Below are 17,925 nucleotides of genomic sequence, written 5' to 3' on the forward strand. Positions count from 1 at the left end.
TATTTTGTATAAACATACCTGTTTTCTAATGACATATGTGCAAATAAACCAGACTCTCTCAGCAACCCCACTGCTGATCTCCAGTGATGGTTCTCCAATACTGAGGTATTCTGTGAATGAAAAGGGTATTACAGGTGTGAACCAATGACTTTTTCTTAAACTGAAGAGCTATATACCAAGAGCGGTACCAGACAGTTTTGTTGGGTTTTAGGGGTGGTGGTTTTCTTTTTTTTCTTTTTTTTTTTTTTCCCCAAGGAGGTTAGAACTCACACATCCTGAATACTGTTAGCTTGCACATTTTTTTATCCCAGTGACATGGAAACAATGTCTGGATTCAAACCTACCACTAGCTAAACACATCACAATTTATACTCCTTTTTTGTACTCGTCAGGCATTCTCCAAACCTGATTTTAACAAAACAACCAATTCTGTCCTTACCTTATATAAAGTTGCTAAGTAATGGTTTGTTTTAATTAGGAAGGGTTGGTTAACACCTGGGTGATCCAAATCATGTGTGGCAGCTGCTATTAAACTGAGCAGAACATCCCATGGAGTTAAAGATTTGGAAAGCTGTAAGATAACAACAACAAATGTAATTCTGTTAGCAACGCAAGTATGCCCTTAGAAAAAGCATCTGGGTGTCACATTTGTTTTTCTTTTTTTTAGTAATTAAAAGGCAATAGAAACTCAGACAAAATTTTAATAAAGCAAAACTAATATTCGACTGACTTTTCACAGTATTTCCCCCCCCCAAAAGCTACAAAATTTCAACAACGGTTTAACCATTATTCTCTCTGAATGGGAAGGTTCAGTCTTAACAAATGCTGGCACACAAAATGCTACTTTCTGGTTGGTAACAAAGTGCTGTTTCTAACCAGATCCTGTAAAAGCAGCCATCTCATTTACCAAGTCTGTCTGTATGTGTCAATTCCGCTTTAAATACAGGGTATATTTTAAAAGACATAAAAGCCTTTCATCTTAAAATGAAGAAACTAATGCTCTGGAAGACTTTACAACTGTTCAGAATGGATTTCTACTCTTACGCAAAGTCTACCAGGAAAAGAACCAAAGGAGAAAAATCTGCCAAAAATAAGTATTTTCAAGAAGTACGTGCATGCTGATTAACTCAGCAGGAAACTGCACGGACTTATTTTCACTGTTCATAGCTGTTACTACTTCTGGTTGGGAGGTCTGTGAGTTAAACTCAGTAAAAAGTCTACTTGCACTAAAACAGAGAGGACAGTTCTGCCTGCCCAAAAGTGAAATGCAGCAAACACCCTGCAAGGACAGAAGTTTATATTCCCTGTTGCATTTGCCATCTATCGTGCCTCACATGTTTGTAACGTACTTTGGTGCAACAGAACCAGTAACTGTATGTATTACTAAAAATACAAAGTCTATACTTGTATCCGAAGCATTACAAAACTTCCATCACAAGTATTAAATAAAAATTGCTCAGAGCTTCCAAACTGCATGCCATAAAAAAAGCTCATCATGTATCAGCTCTGATTTGGCTCAGTGCACCAACAATTGATCTGAGAGCAGCACTGAGAAACCGAGTGGGAGGAGTGGGCAAAGAGCCTCTGAAACACACCCATGGAGCCAGAACTTAGTTGAACTTTTTTACCTCAGAAGCAGAATAAAGAGCTATGCTATTCAAGAGAATACCAGATTGGTGGGAATCTGCATCAAGGTAGACAACTCTCACCTGGCTAGAGAGCACTACACTTTTCAATTTAATACAAAAGAACAGGATTTAGCCCTGAAATTGTCTAAGATATCACTTACAGCACACCTCCAGCAGTCCAAGTAGTAAGAAACAAAACACTCAACTGGCTCAGCTCTAAGATCTGTCACACTGCCCTTTTTTAGAAAGCAAAGCCAAAGAGAACTCCTGATGTCTTGCTACAAGGTGTCTCTAGCAGCAGCATACTATTCGTTAACAAAGATGAGTAAAGCAAGGGTAGCAGTAGTTTCTGGAGGAAAAAAACCAACAAACAAAAAACCCACCTGAAACCATGAACACACAGGTTTATTACTGCCAGCTCTGATTCAGGCTGTGATTCTATGTAAATGTCTTGGGGCACAGCACTACATTCAACAGCTGCAATCTTAATCAATTCCCTACTCTGGTTCAACATGAAGTCACACAAAAGGACAATGCCAGCTCAGAACAGGGGAAAAAAGAAAAGATTACTGCTAAGTGTGAACCTACTGCCTCAGCAACGTGGAGATTCTTCCCCCACCTTTTTGTGTTCAAAAAGTGGTTTTTGTTGGGTTTTGGGGTTGGTTTGTTTTAAATAAAAAGTGTGTGCATATACACGTATATATGTGCACACAAACCATTTATATGCACACACACAAAGACATGTATTTTGTATGTACAGGTGATGTAAAAGTGAGAAGTCTCCCTTACCTTGGGCTCTTTTAAGTAACAGTGCATGGCCTGAGTCACATCAGCAGCATGAACTGCATTATGATAAGGGTTTTGACTGTGATAATCTTCTTGAACCATAACTGCAGGAAAATAACAAATATCCAAATTTAAATAAAATAGCAATTTTTCAAGTACCATTTTATATGTCCTTGTTAGGCACAGAAATATGCAATATCACAAGTTGCACACACATAAAAGCGTCAAAGTCAATAAATCGTCAGTTGAACCAAGACCCAGGTATAAAAGATTTTTATGTGAAGGAACAGTATTTTCTAAAGGAAATCAACTACATGTAAAGTCATCTCAGAGCAAAAATTAAACAACTTGAAATCAATACATAATCTGAGATACTTTGAGAACTTCCTAGGAAAGGCTTCTTTTGACAATCTACCCTGTCTGAGTGTTGAGGCAACCTGGAATATAAAATGAAGATGATACTATTTACCAAAGCATCAGGATGACTTCATATCATGCCTTGAAAACAGACAGTATCAGAGAAATTAGGCACTGCTTTCCTGTCATATGTAGTGCTTTTCTTTCCCCTTCAGGAGAGTGGTCATGGGAAGCCACCTCTACATAGTTTAGGCATCTTCTCATACTTGTACTCAGGCAAATTTAAGCCTGTATGCAATTTAGAAAACAATCTCATTTAGATGACGGTCTGACTAACCACTCCTAGATTTCATATTCCCTATTGAACTCCTTCCTTGCTTTCCTCCTCTCTCCTCCATCTTCCTGGCTGTATTTAAACTTTATAGGTAGAATACTTTAAAGGACATCCACATTAGCTTGAGTACATAGAGTAAAAGAACTATTAAGTTAAAAAGGATGGAGGTGGAGAAGATCAATCAAACTATATTTTAAAATTTTTGCCTGATATGACACATCAGCTCTTTCAAGCAAAACTCAAAAGAACATTTTCCTGACTGACAACAGTCTGTCAGTCCCATTCAAACAAACATGCCCAGGACCTCTTTTCCTACTCAGTTTACAAGCCAGTACCCTCCATGTAATTGTGACTAATGTTAGAGCATGACTGCCATGGTATTTGTGAAGAGCTGTGGCACATGAAAAGTCAAAATACTGTAACCATTGTGTAATCTCAATAGTACTCAATGCATAGCTGACACCTCATATGGAAAATAACGAAAATAAGCATTTTTGGGCTCTATTAAGCTGCAGTAGAAATCCCTTTCACCTGTTCCTCACATCCAGTAGATAGATGATGATGTCCCGGGCTTACTCCTCAATTTTTTGTGGCTTCATAGGCTGGTCCAGCTACCTGACGTCTGCAATTTTCTTAACTTACTTATTTTAATAGAGCAGACCTAGGACAGTATTTTGATCATGGTTTGCCAGAACTAGAATTGCACAACAACCCTATGTTTCCAGGGACATAGTACTTTGGATTTTCTTTCCCCCTGTTTGGGTGTGAAATAAGAACTTGAAAACACACAGTAGGAGGAGACAGATCTCCAAGTAACCTTTGGAAATCACAGAAAGACTGTGTATGCGTATAAACAAATATATATACACACACATATATGTACGGTTTTTATATATATACACACACACGAAAATAAAATGTTGAGATCCTTCTGAGGACTAAAATCAGATTTCTCTCCTTAAAAAGATTACAGTAAGTTCTCAAAGTGAATTTTGTGTAGCATTACAGACCACTTGAGCTGTCCTAGTCTTCTGGAATTTGATCTTCAGATTACTTTGGACTAGGGTATAAAAGGTAGCAAAAAGAATGAATTGGGTTCATGCTAAGAAGCTGTATTTGGAAGAAAGGTTCCTTGATTGGACAGATGGGCTAGGACAGAGCTAAGAAATTATTTTCTTACTGCTATTAAGTAGAAGGCATTAACGAAAATTGGAAAGTGGTGAATTTCAAAGCTAGAATAATATTTTGCCTTCTTCCAAGTCTAATCTCATTTTAGTGACTGATGGTTTTGAGTAGTCATAGGTAGTTAAGACTATTCTTGTCTTTTGATAACCATTTAACTAATCCAGTCATTCCTAACTGGCGTTTCATTTCAAGTACTGTCTTTTGCTAAATCTCAACTAACTAAGAATTAACCAAGATGAGAAAGACAAACACACTCAGTTACAACACGTATTCATGAGATTTATAAGATGAGATTTATATAATCATTTTCTTCACATTCCAATATATCAGTCCTCAAGGTCATCTGATCTACTTTTTTGAAACTGGAAGGAACTGAGTCCACTTTAAAACACCATGAAATGCAAGACAGAATGGAAATTTTTTACAGCTGAAAGAGAACTGAATGATGAAAACAAAAACATTCCCTTATTTGAAAGGGGAGAAAAGTCTTCTAAATGTGATTTCTTCTCTGTTAAATGACAAACTTTGTAACCACAAAATTGTTTTCTTTGAAACTGTGAAAGCCAGCTAAAAGGGACCAGAAACTTGTTTCTGCTGCTTAGTTTAAAAAAAAAGCATCCCACTCCACAAAATTAAATAAAAGGTACTGTCACGGAAGACCCAAAGGAAGGAAGTCTCACACCAGTGTTTGTGTCTATGGTATGGGGATGCAGAAAGACAGCTCTTTCAGCTGTCAAGTGAAAGTACCACTTGGTTTGAATATTCTAGATCATATTTACGATTATTTCTGTTGAAGCATTCCACTGCCGCAGGCCCAAACATTCAAGTAAAATTGTCTTGCACTCTGTCTATGGAGAAAGTATGCCCACACAGTACAGTGCTTATTTGTAGGAAAGTTTGAGCAAGCCAGAGACAGCATCAAATTGGCACCATTAAATACAGCCTAGCTGGCATATTCAATACAGTTAGGAAACTGTATCATGAACTTTGGAAATTAAGATTAAGAGAGAACTGAAATTCAAAACAAATGAAAGGAGCTGTCTAGCCTTTCCCAATAAAAATGTCACACAATGTCACATATATTCCTGATTATTTAGATTTAATAAATACAACACAGCATCTGCTACAACTACTAAACTTGGTAATACTTGCTTGGATTTAACATGGAGGGTTCTATACTCATAGAAACTTTGAGAGATTGTCTCAAATCAGTATAATTTAAATCACTGCACAATCTGGACTGCATCAGTACTCTTCAAACCTTATTGCTAAACTATAACCAGCACTTCAGTTAAGGTATAATAAGGCGGATAAACAGCAATATTCATCATAATAAAAAGCTGTATTTACCCAAAAATCTACGAAGTTTCATCGTATCTAACTGGAAGTGTTCAATTAGTCCATGAAGATTAAACAGATGAAAGGTTAAGCTGACTAGACTGTTTCCTAAAAACAAGATGAAAATACTAATTCATTGGAAGCCGTGAAATCAGTGACTCTTTCATAAGTCATGTATTATTTCAAACAAATTGGTCACAAAAATTATACAAGCAAATTTCTCTACGTCAATTTATGATAAAATACTTAAATCTTACTGCATGACAAGATTCCATTAGCTATCTCCTCTAGTAATCACCAGTGTCTTTGCACAATTATAATGCATTCACCAATTGTCCACTGTCAGCTGATAAGAGGAAAATGTTACCGAACACTAAAAAAGCAACAGGTTTGAATGTGCAAACCTGTTACAACGGTATTCAACTTTGTAGTATGTTGCATCATGATTTTTATAAACAGACATAGGGTTTAAAACCAAATACAAAAAGGAAAGGAAAAAGCTAACCAACGCTATCAATTAGTGTACATTGTACATACGCTATCACTCATTTTCATCATGCATTTTGCTAAACTACTCCTTATTTCACCAAGAACTCAAAGAAAAAGTTTTAAGTTTCTCTAGGAAATGGATACTATTACAAGCTTACAATATACTTCGCCTACTCATAGCTATAATATTACAATCACTTGCAGTGGTAAAACAAGTAAAACTGTAAGAGACAGAGAAATAGCTCTTAACTGTTTACTTGAAGTAGCTTGCTTATTTACTCTGCAAACAATATATAGTGACAGATAACTTAATTTTGGTACATTGACTCTGACAATCTTCATTTAGCAGGAATTAACCTAGCACAGACAGAAACTGAGGTACAAAAGGAAGAAAATTTTTACCAAATCTAGCTTACTACTAGGCTTGAAGTACTTGCGTGTGCACACCACTTTATTGCAATAAGATACACAATTCTTCGAACAACATTTACTGAGTAGCTTGTTTCTTGCAGGCTCGTCCAGGGCAGTTCATTTAAGTAGAGTTTTACATACAGCGTTCTCCCCTTACAAACTTTCAAGAACAAGACTGCCTGTTCAAAATGTCCTCCTAAAATGACTAAATTAGGATGCAAAGAGGATGGTATAGAAAGGCTTCCACAATAGAAGCTGTACAGGTAGTACCGAAAATGTATTTGAAAAAAGCATATTTAAAAGGTAGAGAAGACCTCATAAAAACGATGACATCCGATTACTCCCATCTGATAAACTACTCTGATATAAGCTATGCTTACAACAGGTTAACTTGCACACATAGCTTTTTTTCATTGTTAACTAGTCTCAAGTTTATCTATCTATATAAACATTTTATTTGTAAAAATCCTCACTGTTTTCATTTTTTATATCCATTTCTGTATTAAATCAAACTGTGAGAATACTGCTTTTACAGTAGGTTAAACCAAGCATCCCTTCAAGAGAACAGGAGAGCAAGTTATCTTTTGGTGCCATGTTTTCCTTTCTGAACTTCATTTCTGTTTCTTTCTACCAACTTTAAACTCCATTTGACTGATGTAAAACCTGCAAGAGCTGCCCTCCATTTGCTTCCCATGCTGGCACAAACATCACCGTGATGCTGGACTCACTCATCTCCTCCTTCCATTCTATTCAAAACTCACCTTCCATTGCTGTGATTATAATACATAACTTCATCATACCCACTGCAGCAGCCCTCCTTCCTCCTTTCTAGCATGTTTACAGCTATCTTTTCTAACTGTCTGTCCATAACTTAAACAATACTTTATTTGATTTTTTTAACCCACTACTTCTGTAGTTCCTACCGCTATTTGCAATGGGTGCGCTAAACTAACCATACCATTCTCTTCCTTTTTGTATTTTGCGCAAGCTATGCATACAACAGCTTCTGTCTGCTCAACTCTTAATTCTCTAGGTATTCTATGTCGTAATTATAATGCATTCATACCAACATGCCTTCTTATTGTACTGTAAAGTAATAGAACTATTCTATCTAACATTAAATTTATCAGAAAAATACTTGTTCAATATAAATGACCTCTTGGACACAACCATATAAATTACCAGCATTCCATAATTAAAAAAAAAAAGACTAAGTTAGCAAAAGCATTTGTTAATTTATATCAAATTACTACTTCAAATTACTAAGAGAGAACAGCAACCTACTAAGTACAAGAAGGGCCTCTTCTACAAATCCATTATTATTATCAGTACTGACAGTAACAGTATTTTAAAAGAGTGACCAGGCAAACTAGGATTTAGATTAAAGACTATTAAATCAAAAGTACTACTTGATGAAATTTGTGCTTTTTAGCGAACAAGCAATCACATACCACAACGTAACAGCAATGGTTATGCTAAGAGATAAAACACAAATGAAATAGCAAAAGTAAACTCACCATTTGTCAGTCTATCAAAAAGAAAAATATCAAAATTCCAATTTCCAACCTTCTCCAGCATACACTGAAAGAAAACACAAAAGCTGTCACTTTTTTCTCAGCACATGCCTATCTTCCCATAGCCCAGAAGAGTATTTAAGATTTCAGAGACTGATGCAATTCTCAGGATTGCTATATACAAAAAACAGTATTAAAATAACAATTAAATTTGTCTGATAACTGGAAATCTTTTAAATACATGTTGCAAATTGAAAAACTGAAATACAGGAAGTGTCTTGACAGTACTGGCTTGAGATTTTCCCTTCATCCTTTAGTCAATTTCTTAAAAGAAGTAAAATTTAAAACAATTAGGTTAAAACCAGACACAGTAGGACAGAATAAGTCTGTGTTCAGACTTCTTCCACTTCTAAGTTTTGCAATGAGCTAGTAGTTAAGCTTTGTGTAGTCCTTCACCTCAGTTTCTCTCTTTTCTCTGTTGTTTACAGAAGAGAAATAATATCTAGATGCTTTGCTAGACATATGAGCCAAGCTTTTAATTTCTTTTTTAAGAAACTGGCTTTTGACTTTCCACCTCACTGAACTAGCACTTCTTCACAGTTGCTCCACATGAACTGTTCTTATCATAGAATCACTTCAGTTGGAAAAGACCTTTAAGATCATCCAGTCCAACTGTTAACCTAACATTACCAAGTCCACCACTAAACCAATTAAGGGTAGTGTAGCAACCCCACGCCTCCTGCCTTGGTGGCTAGATTGTTTATAATGAAAGTAAAAACTAGGAATCATTAAGACTGGAAAGGGCCTCTAAGATCATCATTCCAATCATCAACCCAACACCACCATGCCCACTACACCATGTCTCCAAGTGCCACGTATACCCGGTTTTTGAACACTTCCAGGGATGGGGACTCCACCACCTCTCTGGGCAGCCTCTTCCAATGCTTGACTACTCTTTCAGTGAAGAAATTTTTCCTAATATCCAGTCTAAACCTCCCCTGGCACAGCTTGAGCCCATTTCTTCTCGTCCTATCGCTAACTACTTGGGAGAAGAGACCAACAACCACCTCACTACAACCTCCTTTCAGGTAGTTGTAGAGAGCAATAAGGTCTCCCCCCAGCCTCCTCTTCTCCACAGTAAACAACCCCAGTTCCCTCAGCCGCTCCTCATAAGGCCTGTGCTCCAGACCCTTCACCAGCCTTGTTGCCCTTCTCTGAACACGCTCCAGCACCTCAATGTCTTTCTTGTACTGAGGGGCCCAAAACTGGGCACAGTATTCCAGCTGCGGCCTCACCAGCGCCAACTACAGGGGGGGACAATCACCTCCCTGCTCCTGCTGGCCACACTATTCCTGATACAAGCCAGGATGCTGTTGGCCCTCTTGGCCACCTGGGCACACTGCTGGCTCATGTTCAGCTGGCTGTCTACCAACACCCCCAGGTCCTTTTTGGCCAGGCAGCTTTCCAGCCACTCTTCCCCAAGCCTGTAGCGCTGCATGGGGTTGTTGTGATCCAAGTGCAGGAACCAGCACTTGGCCTTGTTGTTCTTCCAGCAACAGGGATGAACAAGAACAGCAAACAGCACTCGAGGCCTCAGCAGAGCTCAGCAGTCACTCCCTACCTCTATCAGAAATACCTGCCCAGCATGTTTTACAATGGATATTTGCCTTCTCCTATTCTCATTAGATTGGTAGAGCTGTTTCATGATCCAATTACTATGTTCTAGCTTTTCTCCACCAGCCACTAAAAAACTCAGCTGCCAGAAGAAACAAACAGCATTAACAAGCTCTTTCTGCTGTTTAATTAAACACACATCTTTTTAAATCCACCCTTCAGGTTATCATGTTCTTCCTACACTGCAGCCTGATTATGTGCCATATGGATCCACTGCATTACAAGCGTACTCCTTTTCTGTGTCAAGGTTACAAACAAGAAGCTTTACACACAGTCATTAAGACAACACAGCCTTTGGGATCTTGAATAACCTGTAAACTTTGCCTGCTCATTCCCCTTCAGCTCTATCCATATTCTGTCCCCAACTCACTAGCCCTTCATCCAACTAACTATTCTTTTAGTACTGCCCGTCTTCTCAGTATGCTTTACTGCAGCACAGGTATATTAGATTTATCACACTTTTCTTTTCTAGAAGAATTGCCTACCGAAGGAAAAGTCAGTTTGGCATAATAATCTTCCGATAAATCCATTTATGCATTTAATTGAGTTTTCAGTAGTAGTTAGTCACTCTTCCAGATGTTCAGCAATGAGGTTAGACTAAAAAGGAAAAGGTGGGGGGGGGGGGGGGGGAATAGTTGTCCGAATTGCTCCATTACCTTTCTTAAATAGTTACATTTTCTTTCTTCACTTTTTCTTCAGTTATTACAGTGCATCCTCCATTCACTAGAGTTATTAAAAAAACTGCTAGCCATATAAGCTCTAAGAATCATCACAGTAAACTTCTGGGAGGTGAAGGATTTTTTTAGAAACCAGGTAATTTTGGCTGGACTTTTTATTAAGATATAGACATATATACACACACACAAAAAAACCACATGATTAAAATTTGTATTCGGCTGCACTATCTCTTAACATAAGATACAGCTAGATACTAACAAACATTTTTAAAAACAAACTTTAAAAAAAAAGTAAGCAACCAACCTTTGCTTGTCCATTATAATCTTCATCTAAAATGTTTGAAGAATTTGGAACAGTGATACCACGGAAAAAACGGGAAGATCTCAGGTATCGCTGGAAACTAAGCAACCTTCTCACATTTCTCGCAGACACAGACACCTCGATTTCAGAATTTGCTACAAAAAACAAGAAAATAAATACTCTCTCTAATAAAACTTTACATAAAAGATTGTTCAGGGAACTTTGGTACAACAAAGGCGCTGCAGTTTGTTTTTTTTTTTAATTGGTGTATCAAATGTTTCAGCCACAGAGATTTTTATTAATAGGAAGTACAGAGCCATGGCTTAGAAAAGAAAGTTCTCTATGTAAGCATCCTGTAAAGAAAAACAAATATTTAAATCATAGCTGAAACTTATCTTTTTAAGGAACTCTGTTACTGAAAGGACAAAAATATTATTGCAATTGTGTAAAAACACACACAATATTCCAAACAAGTTCTTTTTGGAAAACTGCTCTCATGTATACACATCCAATCCGTGTCCCTAGCAAATCACACAAGATATGCACACCAGCAAGGAGTATCAGTAATTCTGTGTTGATACAGGAGTTAAGAGTAGGTTTTGAACACATACAAATAACTTCTACACAGATTTGAAAGCTCAGAAATTCTCTTTAACTTTACTGTTGAAGTTTTAAACACACTCAAGTGATTTTGGTGCTTTTGCAGGTAATTATGCTCAGAACCTCTCCTCTGTCAAGCAAGCACTATGTTTACTTTAACAACATATGTAATTCCCTTTCCCAGTACAGTGAAAGCACTACAGAAAATTGTTTTAGTCTGTTTGCAAAGATTAATCTAAATATTTTTCTTTACTTTTATTAGGTTAACTGGTTTAGCTATTCAAATGACTGATGCTAGCTTATGTTCAATTCCACTTGATACGCTTGAACTGTTTTAGAAACCTGAAGATCAAACTACACACAGTTACAGTTTCTTTGCAACGGGCCAGATTATTTTCATTCTGAAATATTTAAGGCCAAACTTGGCCTTTACTTTCTTGTCAGCAGTACTCCCAACAGCACCCCCAACACTAGTTTTATATAACCAACAGTCAATAATCTTGATATTCCCTCATTCTGCCTCAAATGACTTATGTTTAAAAAAAAAAAAAAGAAAAAAGGTATTAAGGAAGTCAATGCAAACATGCTCTTTTCCAAAAATGCATATCCTCAAAACCAACATGAGCCCAACTTTGTAGTACAGACCTCTTGCCCTTCCAAGAACAAGGCATATTAGAAATTGGTGAAGCAGGTACAATTTTTATTCTTCAAGTCAGTCTAAAATATTGTAGGGGAAGGTGTGGCCTTAACAACCTCAAATAAAACCTCAGTGATTTCTAGTGAAAGCTGTTGAATTCTACATAAGAAAAAAATCTTCATCCGTATAAATTCTTCTCCCTGCAGAAGTTCCAATGTACCTTCTGTTCTACATTAACTTATTAATATACTAATTTCCAATCTACACTAATAAAATGCCCCTGAACCGAACTGACAATTGCATGAACATACAGTATCTAATCAAATGCAGCAGCATTTCACATCAACAGTCTGCGCTAACAGAGATTAAATTGACAAAACTGGAATATTCTTTCAGTCATGCCTGAAACACTTCATCAAGATACTGAAGTTCCCATCAGTTTCAAAGGGCTAACACAGACAACTTCACATGAAATATTTTTCTTCAAGTCATAATTAAGGCCAAGGGCAGTTCCTCTGGAGACATTAGTACATATATATATATATATATATCCCAGTTCCATAAACAGGTGTACTACATATGATAAAGGTGCTTATAAAGCAACATTCACATGTACAGCAGGCAAATAAATAGATTCTGTCATGCTCTATTACTCTACCAATATTTCTAATCACATTTCTTAATATGAGGTTACAGTCTGAGCACTGCCAGCCTGCAGAACAGAGAAGCAGGGAGCAACACATCTGCTCCCATTAAAGGAGCATAGTTTTCAGGTAAGAAGCTTTTCCCCTTCAATTCCGATCCAGTCCCTTAAAAGCCAAATTTCAGAACAGAAGTCATTAGGTTTGAAATAAAATAATACAAAAATATTTAGGACATGAAGTGATGTAAAATGTCCACAAAGTCACATGCAAAATCCATGAACTTCACTAAATCTCAGTAGAATGAAGTATTTTAAGTAGGAGAAATCAGCACTCTTCTGGAAGTACAGATAGTTTTCTTGATCAAAGTAGTCTTTTACATATCTTTAGTTAACAGAAACCTACTTTTGTTGTCATGCTGCAAATAACTCTCACTGTCACAGATGCCACCCATTAATTTTTAGCAGAACAGTATGATGTAGGTAACACACGTAAAACAACAGCTTTTGCCAGCAAAGCGCACAACAGAACACAGAAATGTGATAATTTGGCAGTATAGGCCTGCGCTCAACCTACATTTGTGTTCGTAAGTCATTTGGAGGGGGTTGCACATATTTTTGCTTCAGTATTTTTTCTGATGATGATGATGTGGGTACAGAGGCAAATGAATTACTCAGTTTTCTGTGAAGCTGAACAGTCATTACTCTTTACTTTGCAATATGCTATTGAGACATACATCTTAAAAATATTTTTAAACTCTCTAATTTATCATCAGTTTGTGTAGTTCATAAACCAATACTCTTACATGTTAATCCTACTTTTTCTCCCCCTTATTTAAAAAAAGAGTAAAGGAAAAAAAAGAGAGAGAGAAAAGAACACTGCTCCAGCTGATATAACTCAAACAAACAACAAAGCCTACTTCATTCCAGCTTTCCTTGCAGCAGTGCTGCATTTACAGAATCACAGAACAGCTGAGGTAGGAAAGGACCTCTGTAAGTCACCTGGTCAAACTCCTCTACTCAGGCAGGGCCACCTAGACCACATTGCCCAGGACCACGTCCAGGCAGCTTTTGAATATCTCCAAGGATGGTGACTCCACAACCTCTCTGGGCAACCTGTGCCAGGGCTCGGTCACCCTCACAGTGGAAAAAGTGTTTCCTGATACTCAGAGGGGACCTCCTGTGTTTCAGCTTGTGCCCACTGCTTCTGGCCCTGGCACTGGGCACCACTAGAAAAAGCCCGGTTCCATCCTTTCTGCACCCTTCCTTCAGCTACTTGTATACATTGATAAGATTCCCCCCTGAGCCTTCTCATCTCCAGGCTGAACAGTCCCAGCTCTCTCAGCCTTTCATCATCAGCCCCTTAATCATCTTCCTGACCCTCTGTTGGACCCTCTCCAGCATGTCCATCTCGCTTGGGTACTGGGGAGCCCAGACCTGGCCACAGTACTCAAGGTGTGGCCTCAGTAGTGCTGAGTAGAGGGGCAGGATCACCTCCCTCCCTCCACCCGCTAGCAATACTCCTAAATGCAGCCCAGGATACCACTAGCCGCCTTTTGCCACAAGGGCACAGTGCTGGTTCACATCCAACCTGGTGTCCATCAGGACCCCTGGCTCCTTCTCCACAAAGCTGCTTTCCAGCTGGTCAGCCCCCAGCCTGTGCTGGTGCCCAGGGGTGGTCCTCCCCAGGGCAGGGCTTTGCACATCCCTTTGAACTAGTATTTAGTCCACAGGTATAGCCCAAGTTGGGTAATAACAGCTTGACCAAACATCCCATCATTTAGATCTGGAATAATCAGAATAACTTCCAAATGAGAGAAGAGATTTTGAGCCCTGCCATCCCTCTGCAGTTCCAGAACACCTAATTCAGGGGGGCTATACCAACCCAAAAAGTAAATTGCTCTCTCTTTAATAGCTAAAGATTTGCTATGGGACAATTCAGAATAGGTGAGTCAGATGTGGAGGTTTGACAGGTAATTAATTTAAAAGGGAGGCTGAAAAAGAAAATAGCTAGCTTTCAAGGAAGGTGGGGGGCAGGGTTAAAAAAAAAAAAAAAAGACAGGTTCTTCAGCTGCAGGAACACTGATAGCATCCATGGTTGCAGTTTCCTTTTCCTCACAGATAAATTCTTATGAAGGATACAAAAATCAAACGCTTTGTGGTTCTGGCAGACCGGCAAAGACAATTTCATAGGAAGGACTGGTAAACTGAGCGATACAGTTGTGCAATGGAAACTTGGGTTATTTCCCTCCTGGCACAAGCAGAAAACTCATTCCCTTTATATGCATTATTAATAAGACAATGTCAGCCTACCCTCTTCTATCATGAGTCACGAAATGAGATGCTAATTTCAGAGACCCTAGCACAGAAAGGTTCAATAACATATTTATAATGGCAAGAAGGTGAAGAGTGAAGAGTGCATTACATTTGCTCAAGAAAAAGCATGCTGCAAAAACATCCCTCCTCCCAGCCCAGACATCCTTCATTTCATTTAGAGCTTACAGTGTGCTAAATGCTTTTCTAATATCCAATAGTGACCATTTGCTCTTAAGAGGTAAGAGCAGTTTAAGGACAAATTAGAATAAGAAAATAATAAATGTATATGACATTTACAGTCTTGAGAACTGGAACAGAATGAAAGCAAAGTCAGGACGTTGGGAATGTTAAGAAGGAAGCTACAGCATTCAGAACTGCCTTCGATGCAAGGAACCAAAGACTGAAATTGTAGGCCTTTGTGCCTTGTCAACAGCAGCTCTCCTATGACATTCTTGTTCCCTTAACTCTTCATGCCCTTCTTTAAGTTAGAATATCACCCAAAGTATTTATTACTTCCAACTTATATTTTTATTAAAATTATTATACTCTTGTTTCTAAGCATCTTGATGCTGGTATAATTAAAAAAATGCCTTTCTCTGAAGAAAAAAGGCAAAATTCTGTTTACTAACATCAGTTATTTTCCTAATGTTATGCATATACAGCAAGAAAATAATTTTTTCTTCATGCAACAGATTTCATCTGTATTCCAAGACACTTATTTTAATCTCTCATCCCACTCCCAATCTTTTAAGTGCTGTACTTCATGAAAACCTAAAAAAAAAAATTTTATCACATTTCACAGGGATATTAAATATTTTTCTCATGCTGAAATAAAAATACAAAGTAAAGACAAGTGACAATCACTTACAAAATCATAATATACCAATATATTTATTCTCAGAATTTTTGCATCTTTCATAGAGTAAGGACAGACAACAAAAGGAAGAATGACAACTGAATTATGATTTGGTTTAAGTTGTTATTAATAGAAACCTTTACATCCTAGCAAAATGCTTCAACTTTGTTTTAATGCAAAGATAAAGACTCACAGCCTCTGAGGGGGTCCTGGTCGAAACAAGGCTATCCAGTGTAAGAACTATACTTCCATTTCTTCCCTGCTACAGCCCAAAAGGTAAATAGGAAATTATCCATGTTAAAAATCATTGCATTTTTGCTACTACCAATAGAAAGAGCTTAACTGCATTCTATGATTCTAACTGAGGATCTCGAGTATCACTGCCACTAACAGGAAAAGGAATTTAAAAAAATACTTGATAGGATGGATCTTTCTTATGTTTGAACATGAAACCTGAAGTATGAGGTGTGTAGGTCCACCAGAGGAGGGTTTTTTCATAAAACATTCACGGAAATCTCTTCTTTTCATGGAAGTAATCTCTCACAATTTTTCTGTATTAAACCTACATACACATTTATCATTTTTACATAGCAGATACTATCACCAAACCTGACATATCTGAAAGTTTCCACTACCTGTAAATATATACGTTTGAAAGAAATATTCAGTTTCACATACCAATTATAACCATATTTCTAAGGCCTTCCAGGATACAAATAATTTTCTGTTTATGAATAATTTGAAAGTATTATCTAGCATTTCACACCACTAGAGGGACCCATAAGCATTCTAATTTCTCATCTGTTCCCATCAAACCATTAAGAAAAGGATTATATTAGATCTGTGCACATTTAAAGAAAAAATATTTTAAGTCCTGTTATTTAGCTCGTCTAAGTTTTCCAGTCATGATTTGCATTTCAAAGTACTTTTAAGACATTCGGTACCGAAGTTTTATATAAAACTATGACTTTATTTGGAAGGTATGAATTTCAGCATGGATTTTAAAGTTACGTATAAAGACTACTGGTGTCTAAATTACCTTATTATACTTCCTGTCTTCCTTAGAACCACTCTGAAGCCCTGCTTAGCATCACTGTAGGGCACTATACCCCCTCTTCTGCTTAAAAGAAAAAAATTAAGCCAGACTGTTTTGGTTTTAATGTAACATATATAGGTAGTTATATACACATTCACACTTTTTTTTTTCCCAAATAATAATGATCACCAGAAAATATGCTGTGGGTTAAGGATTAGTTAAATAGACATGGCTTTGCAAGTGTCTTCTGAGTGGAATCGGAATTTGTTAAGTTTCAAGAAACTCTAGTAGTACCACAACTCTAATAAAAACTCTGGTAGTTTTCAACAGATCCTCCCTGATGGAGGCCAACTGCGAGGCATCACCACCAAAGCTAAATCTATTCCTGAAGGATCTTACAGAATGAAATACTGCCTTAGCAAAGTATAGAGCCACAGAACAGTACAATAATTTAGGCTGGAAGGGACAGAAGAGACTTCTGAAAGTCCTTTGGTCCAATTCTCTGCTCAAAGCAGAGCTAATTTGAAAGAAATTACTCAAAGTGCAGGGATCATACTACTTCAGTATGAATTAAATACCAATTCTCCAATGGCACTGTAAGCCATTACACAGCAGCAAAAGTGTGAAGAAAACACTGTGAAAAGGTATCTAAAGGATTCTACACATGTAACTCTTGAATTTTGGTTCCTCTTAATATTTCTGGAAGCACCTCAGGAAGGATACAAAATCAAGTAAATTGAACAATGCTATTCCAGTGGTGGACTACATAACATCTTGCAGTTATCTTAGGACTAGAAAACAGTATATACAAGGCATATTCTTTCCCTACCAATTTACTGAATCATAACCCCAGCAATCCTGCAGTTGTGTACTACTTTTTTTTTTTTACCCAAATCTACCCACTAGGCAAGGCAAATCTGTAGCTCAACAGCGTAGTGTGAACTAACAAACCTCACTGAAGTGAAGTATTTAGAGGAGTACCATCAGAATACACATATATCCCTTACAAAGATGGGTTATGCTGTGTTAATCAAGATCCTGATGCTCTTGAAGAACAAGTGCATGGCATACAATAGTTCAACTCTTTTCCCAAAAGAAGGATAATATATTCCAGACCATCACCAAATCCTTTTCTTGATGTCTTCC

At 37.5% G+C, this 17,925-nt stretch overlaps 1 protein-coding gene across 2 annotated transcripts in view; it reads right to left on the bottom strand.

Moving 5' to 3' along the window:
* Positions 1–17,925, bottom strand: part of PDE7A (phosphodiesterase 7A) — a 76,494-nt gene that overhangs the window by 4,434 nt on the left and 54,135 nt on the right. For both annotated transcript variants that reach the window (XM_075705473.1, XM_075705474.1), the window contains exons 4-9: positions 10,698–10,849; positions 8,046–8,109; positions 5,641–5,736; positions 2,418–2,518; positions 440–571; positions 19–110 (exon numbers count right to left, since the gene is read on the bottom strand). In XM_075705473.1, coding sequence (XP_075561588.1) covers positions 19–110; positions 440–571; positions 2,418–2,518; positions 5,641–5,736; positions 8,046–8,109; positions 10,698–10,849 — 637 coding nt within the window. The remainder of the gene's footprint in view (positions 1–18; positions 111–439; positions 572–2,417; positions 2,519–5,640; positions 5,737–8,045; positions 8,110–10,697; positions 10,850–17,925) is intronic.

This window comes from Pelecanus crispus, chromosome 2 (assembly GCF_030463565.1).
Source record: "Pelecanus crispus isolate bPelCri1 chromosome 2, bPelCri1.pri, whole genome shotgun sequence".
Lineage (NCBI taxonomy): Eukaryota > Metazoa > Chordata > Aves > Pelecaniformes > Pelecanidae > Pelecanus > Pelecanus crispus.